We start from the raw sequence: 27,882 nt of genomic DNA, 5'->3' as shown, positions 1-27,882 counted from the left end.
GCATTTAAAAAAAGCAAAATTCCCTTAGTGGACATTATTATAAAAATGTATATATTAAAATATCTGAGGGCCTTAGACTGGGCAGCACACAGGCAGACCCCACCAGCCATCTTGGTTTACTGGGGCTATGTACGGTCCTCTCTATTTGGGTTCCAGTCTCTTACAGAGATGCTTGTAGCATAAAAAGTTGCACAACAAAAAATGCAATGATTTATAGAAGTAAATTTCATATGAGTTTGATAGGGTGCTTTCTTTTTAGCATGTAACATACTTCTTAGGGTATCAGTCAAAGTACATGGTGAACTGTGTCAGTAACATTTTGATTTTCATGACAGCCCATACATACTATAACGGCATTATCATCCATATATGCTTCCATGGTGGCAATCATACTGAGATGTCCAACACTCAGAAGTGTGGTCCTGAGAACTTTATATCTACTGTAGTTTTCTGCTTTACAGTGATTCTCATAATTGGTACTCATTTCAGAAAGGCAACATTTAACTTATCCAAAATCTGTGAAATGCAGTACCTAGTAAAATAGTACAGTATGCCATAAATTGGTCACAGAGGAAATATAAATTTCCAGTACAGTATTATGCATCAGTACATTCTGTCTTTAAGACCTTCACACCTTAAAAACACTGCTGTGTTTTTAATGGTTTTGTAAGTTTTATGAAAAACAGGAACTCCAATCTTGCTGAGGCATTTCCATTCAACTCTCAACTGTTTCGTGCTATGGTAGATCAGAGAAATGTAGGGTGGGAAGAGACCTCAGGAGATTATCTACTCCATCCCCCTATTAGACTGAAGTGGAAGAAGTATATCTAGACCATTACTGATATATGTTTACTTAATCTGTTCTTAAAAACTTCCAATAAATTAGAATTAGATTGGTTTGACATTATTTGTTCTTTATAAATCCATCCTGACTGCTTCTATTATCCTATTACAGTGTTTTTCAGCTGTGGTCTGTGGATGCCTGGGGGTCTGCAGACTATGTCTAAAGGGTCCATGAAAGATGCCTGTGATCAATCAAAAGTATCTGAATACGCACACTTAAAATTCAAAGGGGTCCGCACATCCATGCAAAATTTCCAAAGGGGTCTGTATCTTCATTCAAAATATTTTAGGGGTCCACAAATGAAAAAAGGTTGAAAACCACTGTCCTATTATCTTCCTATGTACTTATAAATTAATTGCTTAGTAATTTGCCCTAGTATCTTTTTGGGTATCAAAGTAGGCTCAGTGACCATGTCCTTCTGTTGTGCTATTTTTAAAGATAAGCACTGCCTTTAAAATTCTTCTCTGGTTCTCAAGACCTTGCCTGTCTTCCATAAGGTCCTGCTAATGCTTTGGTTAGTTCTTTTAGTATTCTAGGGTGACTCATTAGGTCCTGAACATCAGATGTTATGTTTTGTCCTCATTCATTTCAAAGAATGTGTGTTGATCACAATTGTTACAAAAAAAGCCTAACTTTAAAGTAATCAATATTCCAACAGTTCCTACTTCAGTGTGTTCTTTCTTCTAATAGAAATGAAATCTTCAAATGTCAAGTCAGTGCTTCTCATGCTGATAATGCTGCTGCTGTTTTTAATGATAGTAGCATCCAAAGGTTTAAGTGGCATACAGATCTCAATGTATTAGGTTTTTTAAACAGTGTCATGGGAGACGCTTTGGAAGACAAAAAGCTACAAGTAAATGTACTAAAGGTGTGCATGGAATGTGGAAAAGAAGTATGAGGGTAAAATCAATAGGAATGTGTGTAGTAGGTTTGGAGTGTTGTTGTAGTTGTGATGGTTCAGGATATGTACAAGAGAGAAGGATTTTTTTGTGATAACTATTATTGGGCTAACTGGGTTTGTTTACACACGTTGTTAATGCAATTGAGTAAACTCCAGCACAGTTTGTACCAGAGTTTATTGCTCCAGGCATGTCATTTGCATGTGGACACGGGACCACAGCATGTTGAACCAGGTCGGAACAGCCTGAGCTGGCAGGGGGCCCAGATGGTCAGCTGGCCAGCCCGGGGCTGCTCTGACCTGTCTCAACATGCTGCAAAGGGGTTGGCTATGGCACAAGTGTGCTCCAGCGTGGAGATAGGTATCCTCGTGCTGCCAGCCCTGTCAGCACCTATACGTGTGTTGCTGCTCACTAAATAATGCCACTGCAGGACAGTACTTTTTTTTACAAGTACTAACCTATGGCAGCGTTTATTTGTTTACTGTGGCCTAATAGTGCTGCATATGTAAACTCTGAGACTTTACTACATAGCTAATTAAGCAACTCCACAGTAAACGTCTCTTGTAGACATACCCACTGTGTAGTTGGGAGACCTGTTAGATAGCTTTCAGGCATCAAATACTTTTCCTCAAGAATATGTGGTTATTTGAGACTGACTGTGACTGTGATAACAATGAGTTGGTTTACCTATGAAGCAAGGGGACACATCAAGATCCTATTCTGGCTTTTTTAGATATTCAGGGGAAAATTTTCAAAAGTACCATAGTTAGATTTTCAAAAGTGATTGGGCACTTAGGTTCCTAAGTTATTTTTGAAGATGGTACTTAGGCACTTTAGAAACTGTTATGTTCAGTCCCAGAATTGGATGAGTATAGTGATTATTACAGAAATAGATCAGCCTTTTTCATTTGTTCTTTTCTCTGAAATCCAGAGCAGGGTAAAACCAAAAGTTCTGGGGTTTTTTTTGGAATGAAAGCCAGATACCTACTTTACTGTAAGGCACAAAGAACAAAGCTGGTAGCTCTCTTTTTTGGGACCTGACTTTTAAATATAGTTAACAACATCTGTTTAGACTCCAGACAGGTCCACTTTTTTGGTGTCTATGCATTTTTCCACCTCCCAGGATGACGAAATCTTTAGCCAGTCCAGTATTTTTTATTCTTCTCTTTACTGATTTCCAAACTCAAATTCTAACACTTCTACATCTTTTTATGTTGGATCCATTCCATAGGATCTCCACACAAGTTGAGGAATATTTAATCTTTTTAATGACTGTTGAACAAAATCCATATGTCTAAAGGCACATTCAAAAAGCTTAAATGTGATATCATGAAATTGGAAATCATGGAAATCACATACTCTCAATGCCTGTTTCATTCTCTAACATACTTACAGTATGTATCTCACAAGGAAGATGAGGCATATTAATGAATGTTTATAAAGTTCTTTATGGTCTAAGGAAAAAACAAAATATTAATAATGGTAGTATCATCAGAATGCAAAGTATGCTGTGGAAACATAATGTATTGCTTAAAAATAAAGTGAGGAAGGGCTTTTAAATTATCATGTGAAACAAATGGACTAAAACAAAGGGCAAATGTATACATATACATCATCTACATATACATATATGTGTGTATGTATATATCCATATATATATCCCCGAGAACTGTAGTTAAACAATATTTTCACTAGTGTTGAAGCAATCCATTCTCTTAATCTTAAATAATTTTTCATTCCATGCTAGTTTTAATGTAACTTTTCCCAAATGTAGCATTCTGATAGTATTAGTGAAAAAAGATTTTAGGTAACAATTTTATTAGAATGTGGCTCAGTCACTGATAACAATCTCTGGTCACATCCTTCTCGTTGCACAATAACCTACCTTTCTGTTCCACCTCCATTATGTAGTGACCACACAGTGATGTGACAGGAAACAATGCCTCTAATTTGAGCTTCACTTAGCACTTTAGGGTTTTGCTAATGATGCCCGCATGTTCTAAAAATTGTAGTCACAGTTACTGTGTGACAGAAACCACATTATGGAAACAATTAATTACAGGCCAAATGATAAAATATTAATGCTCATGACTGGAAGGAATGTACTAGTTCTCTCTCACTATAGTATAATATTATTACTAGTTCATAGACATGGCTCTTTGAAGAAAAGAGCTGTTTCATCTAATGGTTAGAGTAAAGACTGGTGTGGTGGCCAGTAACAATGAATAGCTCATGTTTATATAGTGCTTTTCATCACTAAGTTTTTTAAACATAAGTTATTACTGGGTGCATCTACACATACAATTAATACAATGTGATAAACTCTGGTCCAGCTTGCTTTGGAGTACACTGCTCCCGAGCACAGTGTCTACATTACACCCAGGACAGCAACACTTTGAGCCAGGGTGGAGTAGCCCCAGGCTGGCAGTAGGTTGAGGGGGTCAGCCCTGGGTTCCAAGTAGCAGCGCTGGGCAGTGGAGGGGCTGGCTGGGGGCAAGAATGCTGAAACTGAAGAGCCATGTGGATGACTGCATGAGCCTGCTGGTAGCCCAGGGCTGCTCCCAGGGCCTATCACGGGGACGGGACAGAAGGGCCATTTGGCCCAGGCCTCTCATTCACGGAGGAACTCAAATTTAGACTTTTGACGTTGTCTCCAAATGAAGTTATACATACAGACACAGAGATACACTGACAGGATTGGAAGAAGAAGACGTTCATCATACAACTTTAAACTTGTGTCCCATTACTGGGCCACACCACCCGTAGTGCACCATGAATTAATATTTTTTTAATATACCGGGAGCCTCAAAAAATGGAAGTGGCCTGGGCCTCTCTCGAGCTCTGAGAGGGCCTGGCTGCTCCACTCCAGCTGAAAGTACTGCTGTCCTGGTCACCATCCACATGTGCGTTGCAGCACAGTAAATAACTCCACGATAAGATAGTACTGTCTCTGACAGTACTGCAAAGTTAGTTAATTTACTGCACCCTAATACCAGCGCAAGTGTACACAGTGATGCTTTATTGCTGATCAAATTAGTCAACTCTGCAGTAAAGCACAGGAGTAGATGCACCCACTGAAATGCAAATACTCTTGGGGTACAACAGCATTTAAAGCTCTTCATGGGAGTCTGAGACACTAAATGAAAAATGCCATAACCAGCTGTAACTCCAGGGCGAGTTTGTTAAGCAGAAAATAGTAATATTTGTTTGAAAGTGGTCAGGCCACAGAGATGATTATATCCTAATCTTGGGACAATTGCTGTAACAAAGAGCTTGACTTTTGTTTCATCTGGAAGACCTCTTCTCATATTCATGACTATTAATTATGAGGGCTGTGGCTAGTACTAGCTAAGAGGGAAGAGTTTTATAAGTCTGTGACATTTGCTGCAGTACTCTTGTAGTTTTTGTTCCTGTTCTTCCGTTAAGGTAAATTGAAGCCAATATTATTTGGTATAAATGATGTTTCAAGTTTTCAGTCTGTAGTAAATCAAACTCATTAAGGGTCTAGATTTTTCATCTGTCTGTACTTGCACAAGTGACTTGACCCTCCCTGCCATAAAAGCCAGAATTTGTTTTCACATAGTTGTTGCTTTAAATCCAAGTATTTCTGAACTATCTGAGGGAAATAAATGACAAAGTACCTGTGCAAGCTATATGTAAATTATAGTATTATCTCCATCTTGAAATGCACCATGTGTCCTTGGAACACCTCATGAACAAAGGTAGGGAGAGGGAATCAGGAGAGCTGCACTCCATTCGCAACTTTACCACAAATTATGATCTTGAACACTTTATTTCTTCTGAGCCTTACCTCTTTCATCTATGAAATAGATATAAAGAAACCTACCCTTTGAGGATTTTCTTTGTAACTTTAGTGACAAAAATGCTTCTTGACTGCTAAGCACTTTTCTTTGGTCATTTATTAAATAGTTCACAATGAAGAGGTAAAAGAAATCATTGCAAACCCGATGCTGGTTGAACAAAGCTGCATTGATTACATGTGGGAGGATATAGCAAACCCTCAGCCACCCATGTCATAAAACAAACAAATGGCTTTCTGAAAGTATATTATGCAGAGGTTGGCAAAGATCTTTTAAAGCTTACAAGAATGTGGTATGTTTTCTTAAAAATAAATGACTGCTGGTATGCTGCTAACATGCAGAAGAAAACCATAAAATAATGAAAGACATATAACAATCTTGAAGATTTGACATTTACAGATGACACGGAGCAAGCTATGTAGGTCAATAATTATTGTCTCTTCAGCAGTCTCTTCTGTGCAGAAAATATCAGTATTACCTCTGTAGGAAACTGTTTGCCTTTTTTAGAGTATAATGTATTAATGTTCCATCAGTAGTAAGTGGCATTTATAAAACAAGTAATGTCATTAAAATGCTAGAGATAAAACCTAGCATGGTTTTAGGGCTGAGTAAGGTGTTTTGTAGTTACCATTCATTACTCCTAGGATTTTGCTGATAGATGTAGGAATGGGAGCTGAGAATGTGTAACTTAAAATAAAACAACATGGAGGGAAGAACTAAAGAGAGGAAATGTAGAAAGTTTGAGAGGTGTACAGGTGCCTGAGAGAATAATAAGAAATAGAAAAAGCAAACAAATTATTATAAATTCCGGTAGGATTTGGGAAGAAAAAACTAAAAAAAGCAGTAATGTTATCACACAGATTTATTATGTTCATTCTTGCTTTGTTTCTTATTCCACTGAAAATCTGGGGGAAAAATGCTCTTAACTGGAAAATATATTATTATTATTATTTGGCTTGTTTTGGGTGTTCATTGGGCACATCTACACATTAGGCCTGTGTGAATCAGCAGTAATCCGATCTGGCTTCGGTTCTGGCTGCTTCGGATGGCCACAATCCAATCCGGAGCTCCAGACCGGGTTTCCGCCTTGATCCGGCCGAAGCGGCTCCGAAGCTTTGGAGCCACGTCAGCGATCCGGGTATAACGGGGAATCAATGAAATATCTATAACTTTGTTGTTTTTGTCTGATTTAGATGAAACTTGCAGGGATGGTAGCCTCTGCTGAGAGCATGAAACCTTCCAAGTTTCAAGAAGATCGGTGCAGGGGTTTGGGGGGAACTGCACTCCAAGCTGCATACAAGCAAAACTCGTGCCATGGGTGACACTGCGTGTGTTAAGGCTCAGCGGGGTGACAGCTGCAGGAATGGTGGCCCCTGCGAAGGCCACAATGCCTGCCAACTGTTCAGGAGATTGGTGCAGGAGGGTTCTGGGGCCCTGTACCCCTAGCTGCTGACAGGCAAAACTCATGCCAAGACTGTGTCTGTCTTGGGGCAGTTGATTCTTTCCTCTCCTTAGCCTGGTTTTGTAGGTGCTAATTGATGCTCGTTAAGTAGTAGCTAGGTCCTGTGTATTGAGCTGGTCCCTGAGTCCCTCGTCCCTGAGTGAATCATTATTGATTGATTGGTGACTGGTAACACAGCAGCTTAGCAGCCAGGCCTGCAGTAGTGTCTCCCCTCCCCACCCCAAGCCAGAGATAGTCAGTCCCACAGAATCCATGGCACGAGTTTTGCTTGTCCACAGCTTGTGGGGCAGTTCCCCCCAAGCTCCTACACTGAACTTCTTGAAACTTGGCAGGCTTTGTGCTCTCAGTAAGAGCTACCAGCCCTGTGGTTTTGACGCCCCTGTGTTGTAACACGTAGAAGTGACAGGAGTTTTGCTTTCAAGAATTTGAGGTACAGTTGCCCCCAAACCCCTGCACCGATCTTCTTGAAACTTGCCAGGTTTCATGCTCTCAGAGGCTACCATCCCTGCAAGTTTCATCCAGATCAGACAAAAAACAACAAAGTTATAGATATTTAATAGATTCCCCGTTATACCCTATGGCCAGATCACCAAGGCAGCTCCGAACCACTTCGGGAAGCCTGATGAGGCCAGTGCTTCGACCCAGATGTGCTACTTCGGACCCTGAAGTGTCCGAAGCTTCTCTGGATCCAAAGCTCTGTCCAAAGCCTCGCACAGCCATACTACACATGTCCCTACTGTGCAGTTGTTACTGTGCAGTCATTTAGTACTTGCTTTAGCAAATATGAGGATTTAAAAAAAAGTACTTGCTTTAGTACTTTAGCAGGTACTAAATGACATCACTAACCACTGTTACCATGCAATCACATCAGCACATAGGTCGATTCCAACCCTACTGAGGTCATTGCTATTGCACAGTAGCATTGGCATCATGGTTTGTGCTCACCGATGCTATGTCACCATAGCGAGCTACATCACCGTAGCTCTGCTACGGTGATGTAGTATCTCATGTAGATGCTCCCATTTTATTCTTACTGTTAATACAATGCTGCTTTATATAAAGAACTCAAGTTACAAGCTTATTGGGTGTGGGTTTTTTCAGAACGTGGTTGGAAAACTTTCAAAGATAACCTCCAGGATGCATAAGCAATGGTGCTGGGAATTCAGTAGAGCTACTTTTCCTCCTAAATTAGTGTTGAACCAATATCCCAGTATGGTGCCGTCAATTGCCGAATTATTGGATGCTCCAGCTTTTGGATGAGGTATAAACTGACATCCTGGCATTGAAGATCTTATGGCACTTTATGCAAGAGTTAATCCAAAAGTCCTGGTTAAAATCCAACTTAGTTAATTACATTGTGTCTGTCTGTCTTTCCTATGCAGTTTCTACTGTTGCTGATATTCTGTCTTTCTCACATTTTCTCATGAAAATTGTTATGTAGTATTTCTATACTGTCTGATGCTAGAAAAAGCTGAATGCTAGCACCCCATAAAGTGATCTTTGTTTATATTTGTATTGGTTTTTTAAGTTTGAAAGGCTTGTTGGGACAATTTGGAAAAAAAATCACAATAGAAAAGTAATTATTTTTAAGGCACCATGAATGTGGTCTCTTTGAGTTTATCATATAAATCAACGGGGTTGTACCCCCGTGAAACCAGAGAAACACATGCATGAATCAGACTCTGCTATCCTATGAGTCATAGTCATAGCTAGATTTCAGGCCTGGAACAGTTTGATACTGAGCACTTATGAAGCACTTTACATTTTCAAAATGCTGTATAAACATTAAAAAATAATTAAAGTTGAGGTTTGGTGAGTCATGCTTAGTACTGACTGAAACTCATTTCATACTACTGACAGTAACAGTAAACAAGTAAGTATTAACGTATTTTGAAATGAACAAAAAATGCCGCACAATAGCTTAGAGGAGGATGATACTGCATTTTTGGTACATTTTACATTATTTCTACTGTTGCATTATTGGCAACAAAAATACATTGGCCTACATCTAATACCTCATAAAGGGTGAGTCTACACATGCATTAATGCACTTTAGTTAATGTGCATTAAATCTAGTGCCTCCATTGTGAGGTACTAGGAAAATGCACATTATAGGCATCCATGCATGTTCTCTAGATGTGGAGGGAGAGGCTCTTTAATTACAGCAGCTCCAAGAGCCCCTTTAATTAAATCACCCAAAGCATCTTGTAGATCAGCATTACCAGCTTCAAAATGGTGGTGGGGGGTGCTTTATCTAAACCTCATTCAACAAGTTTTAGATAAAGCACCCCCACTACCATTGTGAAGCACAGGGATGCTGATACACAAGACATGGATGCTAGCTGGAGCATGGTCGCTCCAGCATACTCGAATGATCAAATCTGCTCCACACTCATGTATAGGTACCTTATTAGCCTGACTTAACATGTGTTAACTAAAGAGCATGGTTTTTAAGTGACACTTAGGGCACCTATACATGTGACGGAGCTCTATTCTGGTACGTGCTAATTAGCACATGCCAGAGCAGACTCGATTAATCGAGTCTGCTGCAACTCTGCTGGAGTGTTCTAATTAACTCACTGTTAATTAGAACACTCCAGCAGCCTACACATTGCATGTATTCAGTGTCCCCACATTTCAAAATGGTAGTGGGGGCACTAATTAAAGCTTATTGAATGAGCTTTAATTAAGCTGTCCCCACTGCCATTTTGAAGCATGGGACACTGAATACATGTGATGCTGTGGGCACTTTAATTAGAGCGGCTTTCAGACGCCCTTAATTTACATTAGCTTATTTTAATGTGCATTAACTAAATAGCACATTTTAATGATGCTTTAATGCATATTAAAATAGACTAGTGCTTATTAAAGTGTAGATGCACCCAAAGTGTGTTTAAGTCATGGTAGAGTTGGGGTGCTATTGTAGGTATGATGATCCAGGAAAAATGAATCAACTGTAGAGTTGGGAGGGTATAGACAAGACTTTGGGTACCAAGTACCCTCCCTTGGGTCTTAAGAGACCTGTGAGTGATAAAAAAAATATCACTCACAAGAATTCTTGCCACTTGGCAAGTCTGCATTACTTTAAAAGTGTCTGTGTTCTTCTTTCATGATAGATTTCTTTTCTGTCTTAACCATGCACCAAATACTTGCAGTATCCAGCTATGATACTGTAAAATTAAGTTATTCCATTATAGTGAGGTTGCCATGGTCCAACCTGCTGTGTGATCTTGTGAAAGTAACTTCCCCTCTCTGATCCTCTTTTACCACTCCTTCTTTTCTCTGATTTCCCTTTTAGACTGTAAGCTCTTTGTGTCAACATATGTCTCCTATTACATTATTTGTATAATTCTATGTGCGTGCTTTTATCCTAAGGTAAATGATAACTAGCCCACAATATCTTGTCCCTCAAGGAAAGACAGGTGAGCTGCTGTGGATTACCTTTCATTAATCATGAGGTAAGAGCATGCACGCAGGCAGGTACAGAAACGTAGCTGTAAGGCCTGACCCTATTTACTTTTTGTGGCAACTTGCTCATGTGTCCATGCCTTTAATGTTACTGCATTGCCTTCTTTTGATTTCCATCTGTGACCTCAGCAAAAAATGATAGGGCGAAATAAAGTCATACCACTCATTCAGTTTCTGTTGGCTAGAATTTACCAAATGTTTGATCTTTCTTTTTTTTTTTTTTTTAACTCCAGTACCTGGGAAGCTGGGGTATATTCACTACCATGGGTATAACTAAGAATAAGGTGTCTATGAGTTTAAGATATCATCTTCCGCAGTATTTTAAGGGGCACATCAGTGTTGATTTCTGAAGGGTCCCTAGTCTTATAATAGAGTCAATATACAGTTCATGTACTGCTGTTCTGATAACTGTTGTGAAATCCCAACACATCTCAAATTATTGATATTAAAAATATTTTGTTACTTTCCATATTAATTATAAAAATGATATTATGTTTATATTTTTTATGCCCTAAATTTTCTTCAATTCCTGCAGTAACTAATTACTTTTGTCATTCTCCTAATGGTGGTTAGTGCACAGTCATTTAGTACTTGCTGAAGTATTAAACCAAGTACTTTTTTTTTAAAATCCCCATTTTTTTAACACAGGGGTTTTCAGTCTTTTTGGATTAGTGTACTCCCAGCAAGCCGGACATGGAGTGGCAGGGTGGCATGCGGCCAAACACAGTGACAGCAACCATCGCGTGCAAGCATCCCCTGCCCCCTGCAATTCCAGCTGAGTGGGTGGTGCCTGCACAGCAGCGCAGGGTGGTACATGGTGGCACTTTGTCCTTGCCCACCCTCGTATACTCCCTAGGGCCTTTTCAAGTACCCCTGGGTGTATGTGTACCCCCAGTTGACAACCCCTGTTAAAACACGTTTATCAGGTCATATAGCATATATTTTTTTGAGCAGTTATGATACAACAACAACAACAACAATAATAAACAACCTGTCCCTGTGGAGAAAACTAAATTTTAGGGGGAGTTGCAGCAGTTAAATTCAAAATGAGTCTAGCAGTACTGGGATGAGGTGGCAAACATAATAGGTTTAGCTTGTCCAATCTAAACGTCTGCACAGTCTCTGTGGGGTTGACAGCATGCATGGTGTGAGATGATGAGCACTGGCTAGTACACCTAGAGTCTTACTTTAGAAAATGGTAAGTTACTTAAAATCATCAGAAGCCACTAGATAAGTGAACATTACATAGACAAGATACCTGCATGGTGTTCCTATGTTTATAGGTTTGGAGCAATTTAATAATTTTTAAATAGCTCTGAAAAACTGATAAAAATATTTTGCAAAGGTAAAATATGGCCAGTTAATTTCAGCTGTAACAAAAAAATTTTTTTTAAAAGATAGTGGATTCTATGCTGTTATCATTTAGATGGTCTTTTTTCTAGAACCTGGAAAAAAGTGAGGAGGAAATTAAGTTTTTATTGGAGGGTTAATTTTTATAAAAAGAAGAGAAATATAACTTATGTGTAAAGAGATCCTTTACTTGTTTCTTTGTGGCTAGCTTAGTAAGGAGCCCTGTTCATGAATAGTATTAAAGGAAATGTATTTTTGGTATATGACAAAGAAATTGAGTATCTCTTTTTTAACTTGTCTTGAAGAACTTTATTGGTCTGCAGGTGTCACAGAGTGTTACTTAGAACCAAAAGAAAGATGAACAGAGGTTATATCCCCATCTATATTTTGTAACCAACCACGTCCAGCCTGTTTATTTTACACTTCCTCTTGCTAATGAAGATATTGGTTTTGTATGGGCTATGCTCTCCTGCATGAGCTTTAGAGCAAGATTTGTATGTGTTTCTGTGCTTGGTTCCACTCACCGCAACTGGTGCCCAAGACACAAGGAACAAGAACAACAGAAAAACAACAAAACAAGTTACATCATATCTCCAAACTGTTTCCTTCCAGTTAATGTGGCAAACTCTGGAGTTAAAATCATTCATCTCTTCCTTTTTTTTTTCTTTTGACCTACGTCTTTTTTCTTTTCACATTTTCCAAACTAGCAAGCGTGGAGGCAAGGCACATCAAAGCAGAGATGGGGAGTGAAAGAGCACTCGTGTTGGACAGGTTAGCGAGCAACGTGGCAAAGCGAAAAAGTTCAATGCCTCAGAAATTTATTGGTAAGAATAAAAGTATTTTCACATGCTGCAGTTAAATACGTGAGGGTTGTTAATCAGCAGAACAGTAGCAGTCTTGAAGGACTTTTGCTAGTTCATATTTTATTTAAACAGGGTAACTTCTGTTTTCCATTATGTTTATACTTACTGCCTATAGGTATTTGATAGACCTCAGAAATTTTTCAATTAATTAAATAAGAAATAGAGATAAATTAATACTGTATTTTGTATACATTAATATTATTTATAAATACACATTTTTCTAGTGCATTTTTCAAATTGAATATGTTTGAAACTCAGTCAGGCTTTTGCTGGAAAAGAACTTAATGGCTTGATCCTGATAGGTGCTGAGTACCCTCCAGCCTTTTTGTAGGCAATGGAGAATGTACTCAGTACCTTCTTGCAGGGGGCAACCAGCACTATTCAGAATTATGCCCAAAGACAGGAGATTATTTAATTTTTGCAGGTCATTTTAAAAAATATGACCCTGATAGTGTCAAACTCTTTCTTGCCCTAATTAAACAAATATTTCTACAGAACAATTTCATAGAATTTATTTGGGACTGAGTTTTATTCAGTGTTCTGCAGATTGGAAATCTTAAACAGTAAGGTTAGACATAACTTGTTGCTCTCTGTTATTAAACTTTATAGATGCTTTCATATCATTTCAGCTATATTGAAACTTGAGCAGTCAGCAATCATTTTTAACAAATATCAGAGAAACATATCTGACTATAGTTTATAATATTTGTTTGCTAAACTAGCTATGATGTTTCTGTAGAAATTAATATAATTTTAAAACACATTTACTTTTGAAATAATGTTACTACTTTGTTCTTGTGTAGCTAGAGTTCTTGTGAGTTTATATAGACAGCTAAATACCACAGTATTTAAATTGAAGTAGATAACCAATCCTAAAGTACATTTTTAAATAATCCTAAATTTGATGGCAATTTTTCTATCTCCATCTATGACAGATGCTGTTATTTCTTTCTGCTGATCATATTTCTTTTATTTGCCTTTAGCAAAAATAATATTGAACCTTATTTTTGGACTATATGAAGCCATGTTCTACATTACAAATTTAATTAGCCAGCAGTTATGCAAGTAGTGTTAATATTGTCCTAGACATTATTTTTTTCAGGGCATGTATATGGAATAAGATGATTATTTTTCTTCATGTACATTTTCTGTTCCAAATATTGCCCTTGGTAATTTTGGTTCATGCATGTGTTGCAGGAGTGGAGGGGGGAACAGGGAGAAACTAGTGGTAGTAATCAACTGTTAGAGAACTTGAGCAGCTTCTTTTAGACTGGTCCACAACTGCTTAGGTACCAAGGATCCCTCTTGAACTTGTGGACTCAAATTTTCCAGATCTTAGGAAGTTAAAGGTAGGCTCCTAAATCCACATGTAGATGCTGAAATAAAAGTGACTTGTCTATCAAAGGCACTGAGCATATTAAGCTCACATTGGCTTCCGTGATCTAGCACATCTGAAAATGAAAGCATTGTGCAATATTTGGCTACTGAAGTAAAGATTTAGAAGAGCCTACCTTTAGGTATCTAGATTTGAAAATGTTGACTGGGTTTTAGGCTATGCAGGCTACATTGTGACACAAAAAAAGCATGAAAACAGTGCGTCTCATGTTCATCAGCACTTTTCTTAGCATTAGGAGTAGTTTTAGATTTTTTTTTTCTATTGACAGGGGGTGATTCCTGTGAGGTGCTAAACACCCTTTTACATTTGGGGCAAACAAACACATAGCCATGTTCTGAACTTTGACTTCAGTGGCACTAAAACATATGCATAAATGTAAGCATATGATAAAGAGTTGTGCTGGATGGGGTCCATGTGTTCATCACCTTGCAGGAAGGAAGCCTTTAAAGATTCTTTGTAGTGTTCCAATAATGGAGTCTGTTGATAGCACATGTTGAGGCTGTGGTATGAAGAAGAGATTTTGTGGACAGGTTAGAGGGACAGTGGTGGTTCTCATCACGACACAAAGACATTGATTCCTGAAACAGCTTGCCAAATCTCATTTCTATGAAAAAAGCCTGCTGATCAAAAAGTGTACATTGGCACTTCCTTAAGTAGATGATGCTCTGGAGACTTACACAATCATTATTTTAGGACAAATTCCAACCTGTCATGTAAATGGTTCTAAAATACAGCTTCTCTCATTCTGCAGTAGTAGCCACACTGCATAAATAATTTTTGTGGGTGTGTACAGCTACAATTACTAGTAAATATGCAAACAGGGAAACCATATCCCTGACAACTCTAACCTGCTTGATACCATTACTTTGTGTTTTATTATCTGCCTTTGGCTTTCACCTGAGTTTTGAGAGAACAAATATTTGGGTGGAATTTTTTCATCTTGCCCTTCCCATTTTCCCACCTGGTTTCTATTGTGTATGCCTTTCTACCAAACTTGCAAATTCTGTCCCTTCATAATTCCTAATTAATTTAATGTTCCAGGAAGAAAAATGGCTGAGTAGAACTGATGCCCTGTAAAATTAATGCAGAGTGGGATCCCTTTTGTATAAACTAGCTCTCCCAAGTGACTGTCCTGGTGACATCTCACTCCTAAATAGAACTTACAGTGGTCCAGATTCTCAGCTGGTATAAATCAGAGTAACTCTGTGAAAGTCAGTGACATTGTGCCAGTTAAACTGAGCATTTAACCTATAGCGTGCTACTTGTTCCTTCCTTATATAAGGTCCTTTCCATTTTGAGTGCATTATTAAAAATATATTTGTCACAAGTGGTAAAAGTGCTATTGTAGTTTTGGCACTTCAGCAGTTACCACCAACTCTTTGTGTCAGGTAACTAATGAGAAATGGCCTGCCTTGGTTAACAGAGCAACAGGATGCAGGTTAACTCCCTGTTTTCAGGGTCTGCACCTCATCAAGTTGCAAAAATCTTCATACCACTGTAGAGTAAGCCAGCATCACCGAGCCAACACATGGGTATGTGTCATATACTGTACGATCATATGTGAATTCTGAAGGGGAAAGTTTTGCACTGTGCTGAGGTAAAAAGATAAACGAGCAAAGATTTTTCTTAAACCGGGTAGTGCATTACGTAGTAATTGAAGAGTATGCGACACTGAATTTAGTTCTTAAATTTGGTTACAATTTTAGTATTTCATAAAATCTTTGTCTTCCTGTGAGAGCAATATACTCATTTAATCCACAGGTATCACTAGCATTGTTCCACAAGGTTGTAAAAAAGTGTATTGCTACTTTGTAAATCCATGCCATTGTTAATTTATGTAATCCTTGTTCTCAACCTGCTGTTCTTTTCCCTCCGGTTGCTGTCTTTATTGAATTGGGTTTTGTTCCATCTTTTATCAGATTTTAGCAACGAGTTGACGTTGACATAAACCAAAGCCACAACAGAGAAACTTAGTCCATTTGCCTATAATTTGGTGACCTTCCAGGTCCCTTCTGGCCCATTGTTTCTATAATGTTACATTGTCATATTTTAATTTGTTATAAATAAACATATTAATTTTGGGGACATTTATTTCCTATGATTGTAAAATCTGATAGTAATCCTACTTAATAGTAGATTATAAAATATGTAATACCTTTTGTCCCCCTGTGCTTTACAAATTAAACAACTTCATACACTACTGTCTCTAGGGATTCTTTGACGCCTGCTGAGATGGAGCTGCTTCTAGTATAAAACATAGTAGCTTTTCAAAGGTACAGAGGAACACTGAACAGCCATTTAAGTCCAAAGAATGAAGAAGGATATTCTGTCTAATCAATGTGTCATTGGGGATTTTAGGGAAGCAGAATGAAAATAACTGCAGTGGGAATTTGAGAGAGACATCAGGGCTCATATTCCCCATGGAAAAAATACTGTGAGATTTTTCAGTAACCATAAGGGGGCAAGGCTTTTGTTTCATGTCTTATATGACCACTGAGTTTTAATTGTGAGTTTTACAGTAAGGTTCTGTATATTTTTGATTTGTTACTTTTTTAATTTAATTTTTAATTAAATATTCTGTTCGTCTAGCACTGGTGTTATGAGTCATCCAAATGTGTTATACCATTTTGGTTCCTTCTGAGTAGAAGCTGGATCATAAGTTTTGTTGAGGGTTGGAAGCAGTTACATTCTTGTGGTTCACTAACCTTTTTTCTAAGTGTTGTATAAAAGAAACGTGAGCTCCTGGTTTTGCTATCTTTGCAGTGAAACCTGATGAGTTTCATATACATTGAGTCATAATGTTGACAGGTGACTGATAAACATCTGTCCTATTCAAGTTACCGTAACTCAAAAATTAGTGGATCTGATGTTTGCAAGTCACTTGCACGTGAACCTTCAGGCTTGTCCCTTTTGTTAACTATGAACAATCGTAAGCTCCATTTAACCACAGAATTCAGTTATGTATTTCTAGACATCCAAAAAAAAAAAGAAGCTATTTCTGCCTCCTTTGGGATGCAACTTTTTTCTCTCTTTGCACCTGGCATATAGGGGCAGTACCTGTTTGGGGCAGTGCTATCTTTCCTTGTCCCATCCCTGGCTATCAGGTCTGCAAGGAAACAGGTGTGTAATCCTTTTACCCTACTGTTATTCCCACCATGCACACATCCTCAGTGCACACATCCTTAACATAACCAGAGCAGGGACAGTTTTTGCTCTCCTGTGTAACTATTATAAAATAAAGTCCTATATTAGGTGACTAAAAATATATCAGGTATTTTCTCTACATGCGTACCTTCATACATGATTATTATATCTATGGTATATAACAGCTTTCTCAGAATTAAAAGTAAGAACCTTCACTCCTAGGGAGTCTATGCAGTGCTGTGCATCTAGGTTGGGAAGATGCATAAATACTTGTTAACTTAAAGTTATTAAAATATAGTGAACATACCAATAATTCACTGTGTTACTCCCTTTTCACACTATCATAACTGCATGGTCAGTAGTTGCCCTGGCATAAAACTGAACTGAAGAATCAGGTCCAAATGGAATTTAAAAAATTGCAAGTGAAAAGTTTGGTTAAGGATTTCTGTGCAAAAAAAATGGGGGGCAAAATCTTTCCATTACCCCTACATAATCTTGTCACTGGGGTACTCCAACTACTATGTTTATAAGGAGACAAATAAAAATAAAATATATCAAGTGTGTAAAAATCAATAAACAATATAAAGAAAATCCAGTTAGACACTCCTGTTTGCTCTCCCTGTTATAGGAGGGTATGGTTTCTGAGGACATGATTTAAAACCTAGATGGAATATTCAAGGATCCTAATAGAACATTTTGTTTATGATTGACACTTTTAACAGCTTTTTCACATATTGATGCTCACGTTTTATATTTAAAAACAAGTAGCAATTTTGAAATCTTTGAAAAGTTTTGCTGAAATAATTTTTTTCTCTGAATCCTGGACCAAGCAAAATTCAGTGATGGATTGGCCAGGAACACCAGGTTGTTAAATTAACATCTCTATTACCAGAAACTTCTGATTTGGAAAACCACTTCACTTACACAAACAGCATCCTTGATCCAAGGAGCAGACAGCTAAATTCAAATCTTTCTTGTCCAGGGACTATTGTGATATAGAAAAGTATCCTAAAATGTGAAGACAGAATTCACTCAGTAAATTTAATTTCTTTTTTCTCTTGCAGGTGAAAAGCGACATAGCTTTGATATTAATTACAGTTCAAGTTACATGTATGAAAAGGAAACTGAGATGATGCAGGGACGTATGATGGACCAAGCCATAAATAATGCCATCACCTACCTTGGGGCAGAAGCACTGCGTCCTCTTGTGCAAACCCCACCAGCTCCCACTTCTGAAATGGTCCCTGTCATCAACAGCTTGTATCCAATACCACTCACCCGCTCTGAAATGTCAAATGGCAACTCACAAGATACAGAAAAGAGCCATGCCCACCTGAGAGACAAAAGTCTGTCTTCTGACAGAGGTCTTTCCCCAAACAACAGTGGTCAAGACTCCACAGACACTGACAGCAACCATGAGGAGCGCCAGAATCATACCTACCACCAAAACCAAATGATACCTCCCCAGGTCCGCAATGGCCTCCAGTCCTTGAAGGAGCTCCCAAGGTCATATGACATCATCAAGCCACCAACTATATGCCCACGTGATGCCTTTAAGGTCATCAATAAGGAAGGTGAAGCCATTGGGGTCTACAGATGTGACCACTGCCGTGTCCTCTTTTTGGATTATGTGATGTTTACCATTCATATGGGATGCCATGGATTCCGTGATCCTTTTGAGTGCAACATGTGTGGCTACAGAAGCCATGACAGATATGAGTTCTCCTCACATATAGCACGAGGAGAGCATAGGGTGTTACTGAAGTAAAAGGATTATTTTTTCTAAGACCAGAACCTGGGTATTTTAGATTTATTGGGATTTTAAATGTGTCTAAAGTTACTTAAATATTTTTGTGGCAGTTCCAAATATGTTAGTGTCCCTCATAGTTGCAAAGTACTGATGGGACTTTTCAATTGTTACTAGCAAACAGTATACTGTAGCATCTGTGCCTAGATACTATGGTGACTGGCACTGTATAAGCACCAAAGATAGAAATACATTTTGTATTAACTTTATTTTTGTGGAAACTAATAGCAGCATAAGAAGATTTTACATTTTATATGTGTATATGTTAGAACATTTGCTTTCAATAATAGCAACATGTTAATTTTGTTGTATTATGAATGAAATACAGGTAAAGTACTGAACTAATACTTATAAAATGTTGAAACTCAACACAAAAGGTTGCTAATCCATACTGCCCTTGTCCTGGGCCTGTCAGAACCACTATATTCTAACCAGTAATTCACAAGAGAGACTTTTTGTGGGTGTTTCAATTCCTAAGGTCTTCCTAAGTGGCTAAATTAATAAAACACAGAAAACCCATATCTGGGGAGATGGTATCATATTCACTTTTAAATGTTTCCCCCAGAGCCTTAAAAAATGTATGGCCCTACTACACTTTCATTTTATTTACCCACTCTGATCACTTTCTTTAAAATGTCTTTCCACTCACCTCTCACTCAGTAATATTAAAATAAGTAGTGTGTGCTATTTTAGGGTTTAGGGTTTTTTTTTTTTAATTATTGTATTTTTTTGGCATACTCAGTGAGACCATTTGTTCACTGCTGTGGAAAGTCAATAGTGAAACTAACATTGACTTTACTTGGTGTAGAATCGGACTCTGAAACAGTAATATGCATGCAAACTCCCATTTATGCAAATAGATTTTTTGCCTATGTCAGGACTGCAGGATTGGGCTGCGTGACATTACTGTACCTCAGGGAACAAATAGGTTCATACAGAACAGATTACAAGAGTTTTGTACTTAAAAAACAATGTCCTAATAAAGAAAATGTAATGAATAGAAAGGTAAAAGTTCTTATTCTCATCTCACTCTCACTGGTTTTATGCCAGTGTAACTCGACTGGTTTCAGTGATATCATTACTGCTTTATAACACCATGAGTGAAAGCTAAGCCTCAATTTTATTGGACCAGATGCTGCTCTCTTTTACACACGTGCAACCTCATGGATGTCAGTGGGTCTGTACAGATGAGCATAGAATTTGACCTAAAGTATGCTGGTTTTAGAATTGCCACAGTCATAATGTCCTAGGAAATATTAACAGTAGGTACCGTGAGAATCTTCATATATGAATGTGTGGGAGCTGACAATTCAATCACGCTGTCTGGTTTTACGTGGGGATATCCCTCTGAGTGAAATGTGCTGTTTTGCAAAATGAGTATTTACAATTACTTTGAAGCCAGCTTTTAAAATAGTTCTTTAATCATTGTTCTGCAGCTGTATTATTAGTCACTGTTCTGAAGATGTGAATTTGATAACATTTTTGCTGAGTGTATGTTTATTCTTTTTTTTAAAAAAAAAAACTTTCTATAATGTAGAATTAGACTTATTCTGATGAACTTTTCCATCACTGAGTATTTTGTATAAGTATTTCTTTTGTACTTTTCAGTGTTATTGTATCAACTGCTGTGTGATGCATTTCAACTTTTTCACTAGTCCCTACAAAAGTAGTAACTAGTTCTCTGAACGTATGAATGGGCATCAGGAAATACTAAATTCTAACTGCCTCTGACATTAGCTCCTACTGTGTCCTTGGATGTGTCACTGACTTAGGTCTTCATGTGTAAAAAAGGGAATGAAAATATTTACTCTTCCTGATTGGGGTGTGTGTAGAGATTAATAAGTTAAAGTTTGTAAAGTGCTAAGAAGATGTATTACAAAAATGGTAATATTGTTCTCTCTCTTTTGGGGAGGTGGGGAAGATGATTTTGCTCACTTTTATATTTAGTTGTGTACATAGTTGTAAAATAGTTTTAGAAATCTGTTTGTACCAATTAACTTCTTATTACCAGGTATCTTTAATGAACAGAGAGGATGTTAGTTCCAGCTCCTCCAACTGCTAAACACATTATTAATATAGCACTACTGCAGAATCTTTCAGTTGAGTAACTTTCAACTTACACCAGTGTAAGATCAGATAGAGGTCCTTAGGCTCTTGCAAAATTATGTTAGCCACAGTGAAACATGTCTTTAAATGACCATCCAAGGTGTCAAAATCAAAATATGATCACTTTACAGAAATGCTGTCTTAATAAAGCAAAATTATGATCAGCAAAATATTTGGAGTGGTTTGTTAAGATAGGTTTGCCCAAAAAAGGGTGGGGCAGAAACATACTGTATAGTGCAAAAATGCAGTTTTCTTCCTTATTTCCTGTTTAAACTAATGTGAATTGTTAAACAGTTTCAGTCAAAAGATGGCTGCATTTTCATGGAGAAAGTGATCAATAGATACATGCCACTGTGAATGAAAATGTTTCTCATCATGGTTAAACTTAGAAAGATGAATAAGAAAAATTATAGCAAAGTGTAACCTTGTCTTTAGCACAGGAAGCTCTTCAGGCTGCTATATATATGTCATAAAATACCACCAGTTTCTTTCCCACACCACCATAGAATCCTTGAAAATTACTTTGCAGAATTTATTCTCCCACTCTTCACTTACCGCCAACTGTTCAGGCAGGGCTTTAACCACCTACCCATTATTTCCCAGATTAGGTGAGCAATCAACCACTGAACCTGTGAAAAGTTCAATTTGAACAATATTGACAGAGTTTTGAAAGAGGAAAGACAGAGGTTTCACAATATCTGCCCTAGAAGGCAAAATTTTCCCACCACAGCTCAGGCAAAATGTTTGTTCAGATATGCTACACCAAAAGAAATTGTTGTTCATTGCATTGACCAGACCTAATGAGTAATGATTATATTACAGATCTGCTGCTGAAAAATCAAGGTTGTTGAATGTGGACTCAGCCTTAAAAATGTGCATATTTTTATCAATAAGTTTTATCTGATGTGGAAATGCTAACAACAGTATTTTATAAGTTTGTGTTTGGAGCTACCTGAACTTTGGCAAAGGACCATATTGCTTTTTTATTGGAACTGAAGCCTGAGGGCTGCACACAATGCCCAGCCCAGTCACCCTCAACTTCCATTTAAATCAGCATCCAGGACCTAATTTCCATTAAATGGAACAGATTAACTATTACTTTGTCTTTAAAATACACCTGTATCACTCAGACGCTGCAGATTCTGTCACACAATGTTCAATCCTTCTTCCTAGTATGAAGTATTTCATTTTGAAACATGCAATCTATTTCGGCTGTGTCCTTTTGTCAAAAGTCCTGTCACTAGACTAGGACTCAGATTTGGCTTGCAAGATGTATTTTAGCAGCTCTAGCTACAGAAAATTCAAATGCCAGGTATGAAAAACCCAGTGCTGACTTGTGAAATGATCTGATCTATCGAAAAAACCCTAAGCATTGTAAATTGTTGCTAGCCTGATTTGTTCTGCTGTTGGTTAATGCTGCTGGTTCAGTTGATCTTGCTCTGAAAATAAGTTTCTCTAGATATTTTTTTTCTGAAAGGCAGCATAATGAACAATTTTCTCTGAGTCTCCCGTATTTCTTTATTTTTACTGATAAATCACCCATGCCCAATCACCTATGTTGTGGCTTATGCAATTCTGTTTTCTCGTAAGTATATATACATTTTGATCTTTTGTTTTAAAGTTGTTTGACTTTTTTTGAAGGTTGGACCTACAGAAAGAGGTACTTAATATGCATAACTGCTAAAGAAGTCTTGACAAGGGTATAGACACAATGTGCTTCTGTGTTTGCAGGGTCTTGAATAATGGGGCCCTGGTTCTGACTGGGGTTCAAGGCTCTGGAAATGTCACTAATAACAATGCTCAGCCCAATATAACAAACCAAAATATTTATTTAAGATGAAATTAATTAAGATTGGCAATCTCTAGATTCCAGAAGTTGAGAAGTCTTACTTAAAGCCTATATTCCGTGCACAGACTGTGATCAGTGCATAGTTGTATTAGACCATTTCAGTACTGAAGAATAAAGTTAGTGGCTGTGGTTCATAAAATATTATATAGTTTCTTAGAGTAATTCTGTTAAACTCAGACTTAAAAATTATGCAGTCTGTTCTACTAACTGTTCAAAAATTATTCCAATATTTGACTTTACTGAATGGACAAATGATCTGTATCCAAAAAAAAGAAGCCCTTTTATGACCTTTTGGAACTATGTTGCACTTTCCCTGTGTTGTTCAGGCCAACCCAGGGCAGGCACTCAAAGGTGGAGGCAGAATGCTGTCCTGAGCAGTAGCATAAATAAAGTAGGGCAACCAGAGCAGCTGCTCTGGGCATCACCCTTGGGGAGCAGGAGGGATTGGAAGGCCATAAAAATAGTCAACAATATCCACTTCCCAGGGTGCAGAGCTGCTCTGTTATGCCTCTGGGGTACACAGAAGGAATTCCTTTTAAATTCACTAGGAGTTTTGTATGTGCATATCTGAAGGCAAAGTTTAGGCCTTGCAGCTTGCTCATTGTGACACTGTGGGCGTGTCTACATGTGCATTAACACACCAGTTAACGCACATTAAATCAAGTACCTCCACTGTGAAGGCATTTTTACATGTGCTGGGGGGGGGTGGTGCAGCATTCTAATTAGAGTGGCTCTGAGAGCTGCTTTAATTAAAGCATCTGTGGTGTCTCATGTATCAGCATCCCCACATTTTTAAATGGTGCTGGGGGTGCTTTAACTAAAGCTTGTTCAATGAGGTTTAGTTAAAGTGACCCCACCACCATTTTGAAGCATGAGGATGCTGATACATGAGACACCGAAGCTGGCTAGAGCATGCTAATTAGCACACTCCACCAGAATCAATTAATTGAGTCTGCTCCAGCACATTGTAAGTATTTCCATGCATATCCATAGGAACCCTGAGGTACTAGGAAAATGCATATTAGTCTGTCTTAATGTGCATTAACTAAATGCTTAATGTTAGCCTATTTTAATGCGTATTAACTAAATAGCACAGTTTTAGTGACATTTTAATGTGCATTAAAGTGCATGTATAGATGTGTCCTGTGTTAGGAATCCTCATTCCATTTTGGGCCCAATATGAGTTTTACAAGGTTAGCTTTGGCAATAATTAATAGGCACTGAGAACTCCTCTAGTTTGAACTGATGGTGGGCATATACAGAAAGGGAAAGCAAAGTTGATTTGCCTATTTTTGTTTTGAGGACTAGAAGTCCCTTGTGTCTAAATGGACTGCCTACTGAGTCCAAATGTCATGATTTATATTGTTGTTTGGTTGAAAGCTTTTCCCCTTCCTTAGCTTAAAGTATCTGTTAAGAGGCTTTGCCCAGAGTTTGTAAGACACATTGGAAAAAGGAATATCAGCACTTTATATTAAACCAGAGGTGCTCAACCTGTTGGTGCTGCAGGCTGATTGAGTGGCACAAGGGCAATCTACAGGTAGGATTGGACCCTGTGTGTCAGGATCAGCCCTGCACCCTCAGATTGGAGCCCTACACCACTCCCCTGGGTCCTGTCCTGCCCCCACTCAGCCCCATGCTGCAGCACAAGCCCTGCACCATCTTCAACCAGCCCCTGTGTGCCACTTCCACATGACAATTCAGTGTGCTGTCTAGCCCATTCGTCTCCTCATGGATCCAGAAATTTGACAGCATGGAAGCAGCAATTGCTGCCACTGGTCCCCTGCCACCAAATTTTCAGACTGGTGGGGACCCCTGTGGGATGGATGTCATGGCTGGATCTGGCCCACGGACAGGGGGTTGAGCACCCCTGTATTAGACTGAAAGGCAGTATAGAAATACCCAAGGGCACTCCAGTGTGGAACGCTCAGGTGGCTACTCTTTTGCCCCTATTCTGATCACAGGGTGAAGTGACAGCTGGTGCCCTGGTGTGGGCTGCTCAGGCATAGTGATAGCCTTATTATCTACTGCAGACCTGCATATGCCATGCGCTAGCTTCCCCATGCATGCTTCCTTCCCTTCCCCCACCTCCTTTTTGCTCATACTATGGAACAGAACTGGGGCATAGCATACATGGTGTGTAGAGCTTGCTGGGGTAGCCTCCCTTCTTGGTCCTGACCCCAGGGGTCGGTATGGGGTCTGGTCACAGCATAGAGGGTGTGTGAATGCTGTGAGCACGCAGCATAGAGGGTGAAAGTAACAGTGGCTGGCCCCTACCAACCATACTCATTTTCTAAAATGCTGTAGGTTTAGACATTTTAAGCTGCTGGAGAGGTCTGCAGAAACCTCAAGTTTTCCATAGGGCTCTGTATCATTATGGTGACAGCACAAAGCTCATTGGAACACATCAGCTAAAGGGGAGTCTCGGTTAATGAGTTGTGGAGGAGGGAGTTTCAGGCTAATGCTTTGGTAGCCAGCAGACTTGTTTTAGCACCTGTTTTAGCAACTGCATACTTGTTCACACTTATTTCATACCCTTCTGACACCTTTCATCACAATAAACTGGACAAGATTTTAAAAAAGGCAAAGAGAAAATGAGGGAAAAGAAAGTCAATGCATTTTTTTCTCTCCTCTTATTTACCTACTTCCTTCCTACCCCCTAGTAAAACATACGCAGCTAAAAATGATTTCTCCCTCTGAGCTGTGAAACTTTTAAGCAAATCCTTAAATCATTGTTTAAATGGTTTTCAGGGGCTGTTTTTCAATCATAGTAGTGCTAAGTAATCTAGAACAATGAACAAAATGTTAAAAAGCAAATGTACCAGAATTGAATGTACCTTTATTATGGCTTTTCTTTTAATAAAAATTATTCTTTGGACATTGGAAGTCAATAACCCTTCATATAACTCTTCATATACTCATAACTAAAATAGCTCTAAACAGAAGGCTAATCAGGATGTTCAGTTAATGTTGTGACAGACAGATTCATATCTTCTAAAATGCAGTAATTGCAATAGAACACAAAAGAAATCGTTTCCCCTGTAATGTTGAAACATGCTTTATAATGCATGAAAAACCTATAAAAGTATTAAACTTCACTACTTGGATGGTTTCATATGCCTGTGTTTTTCACTCCCAGGGTAGCGCTTTGCAGCAGTCCTAAGCAGTTGTATTTTCCAAATATCTCATTGGCTATCTTGGTGGGAATTACTCTCCTTTAATTTCGTGGAGGGGGGAGGAAGGCTGTGGGGACTGACTTCCTGTCACCGTCTCTCTTTGGTTCCAAATCTCCAGCCTTAGGCTGAGTAGCATAACTGATTAGATGCATAAATGCATTCTTGGCTTTCCATGGGGCTCTCTACACAGCAGCAGCATCGTGTGTGGGTACATGAGGGGGAGGCCTGAACTGGGGCTGCTTGCCTGAACCCCTAGGAACTTCAAACCTTGATGCCTGCCGGTGACGGGGGCATAGAAGGGTAGATCTGTGCCCTGGGTGCTGTGCTGCTGGTGGCAAAACCATGTGCAGCCACTGCTATGGCACCTCCTGTTTTTGCAGCACCCAGCTCTGTTCATGTTGACTTAACAGCAGTGGTTCTTAACTGGGAAATGCCAGTTCTTAGTTTTCACTCATTTTTTGACCATAGAAAAATAACAGCAGTTCTTCTGTTGCAAAGAACTCGGAAAGCCCATAGCAGGGCAGAATGGTTTTGACACTATGGATTCTCATTTGAAGTTTCTGGGTTTATCCTGTGAATTGTGTTTGCACACCTCACAGTGGTAACATATAGCACAGTAGAGCACCCTTGCAAGGATCTTAAGGCACCCTTGAAAGGATCTGAAGAATGAAACTATGCTGTCCTCTGCAGTCTGCTCTTTTATGAGTGGCATTTTAAAGGGGCTGAGTGATGCCAGATTAACAGAGTTGGGGGCTGAAATCTTCTCTTTAGCTACAAGGAAGATTTGAAGGGTTTGAGGGATGCAGGGTTGAGGAGAGAGAATCCAAGCCTCTTTCTAACCCACACTGCAAAAAAGAACCATGCTACGGATGATGCGGTATTTTGTCTCTGGTTTATTTGTGGAGACTGTCAAGGAGGAAGCCAGTTAGCAACGTACCTGTTCACTGGGAACTTGGGAGTTCTCAGTACTCATGCCTCATTGGCTGCAGCACAGCTGGTAACTAGGCAGAGGTGTAACCAGCTGTTTTTGTGCCTTGTGTAGTAGCAGCAGCTGGGACAGTGGCAGTGGCTGGGCCCCTCTAAGTCTTACTGGTGCTCTGTTTGCCCACCCCAAATTATGCTACTGTAACTAGGTCTTTAATGAGCTGGGCTGGATTTGAAATGGAGCATCAGAGATGAACAACTCCCAACCCTATCCCCAACTGTTTGACTCATATTGTGCCTCTTGAAAGCTTGTCCGTAATACACCCTTTCTTAATTATCAGCTACGCCTCCGCATGTAGTTAGCATCAGCAATTTCCAGGGCCCTCAGATGTCAAAAACAGCCTTCAAGTCACTGGACACCATTTTCTTAAGACCTAATAAGGACCCCATTACAGTCAATAGCAGTCTTGCAATACTGTATGCATTGGGCCTTTATTTGAACCATGTTTCAGTTACTAATAGTTGGGTAAGATAGCTTGGTTTGAACCAGTTTTAGACTAGAGGCAAATCATCCCCACAAAAAGCTATCCTGTGGCCTTGGGCTAGGCCTTCCCGTATCATTCAGGTAGATGTGGGTAGTAATGCTTCCCTTGCTGTGGAGGGTAAATACCTAGGCTCAGCGCTAGGCTATCCTTGCTTCCTCTAATGTTTGGTGTGAAACTTCCATTGCCTTCAGTGCCAGCAGCATCGGACATGGGAGAGTCCGGAAAATGGGC

The 27,882-nt window shown here is 38.9% G+C and overlaps 1 protein-coding gene across 2 annotated transcripts in view; it reads left to right on the top strand.

The window, feature by feature from the left end:
* Positions 1–21,310, top strand: part of IKZF3 (IKAROS family zinc finger 3) — a 65,528-nt gene extending 44,218 nt beyond the window's left edge. For both annotated transcript variants that reach the window (XM_019550317.1, XM_019550316.1), the window contains 2 exons: positions 12,552–12,668; positions 18,312–21,310. In XM_019550317.1, coding sequence (XP_019405862.1) covers positions 12,552–12,668; positions 18,312–19,015 — 821 coding nt within the window. In that variant the 3' untranslated portion in view covers positions 19,016–21,310. The remainder of the gene's footprint in view (positions 1–12,551; positions 12,669–18,311) is intronic.
* The last annotated feature ends 6,572 nt before the right edge of the window (positions 21,311–27,882 follow it).

Source organism: Crocodylus porosus, unplaced genomic scaffold (assembly GCF_001723895.1).
Source record: "Crocodylus porosus isolate Cpor-Errol unplaced genomic scaffold, CroPor_comp1, whole genome shotgun sequence".
Classification (NCBI taxonomy): domain Eukaryota; kingdom Metazoa; phylum Chordata; order Crocodylia; family Crocodylidae; genus Crocodylus; species Crocodylus porosus.
Note: the sequence above shows the minus strand (reverse complement) of the source record. Positions and strands in the feature narration are given on the sequence as shown.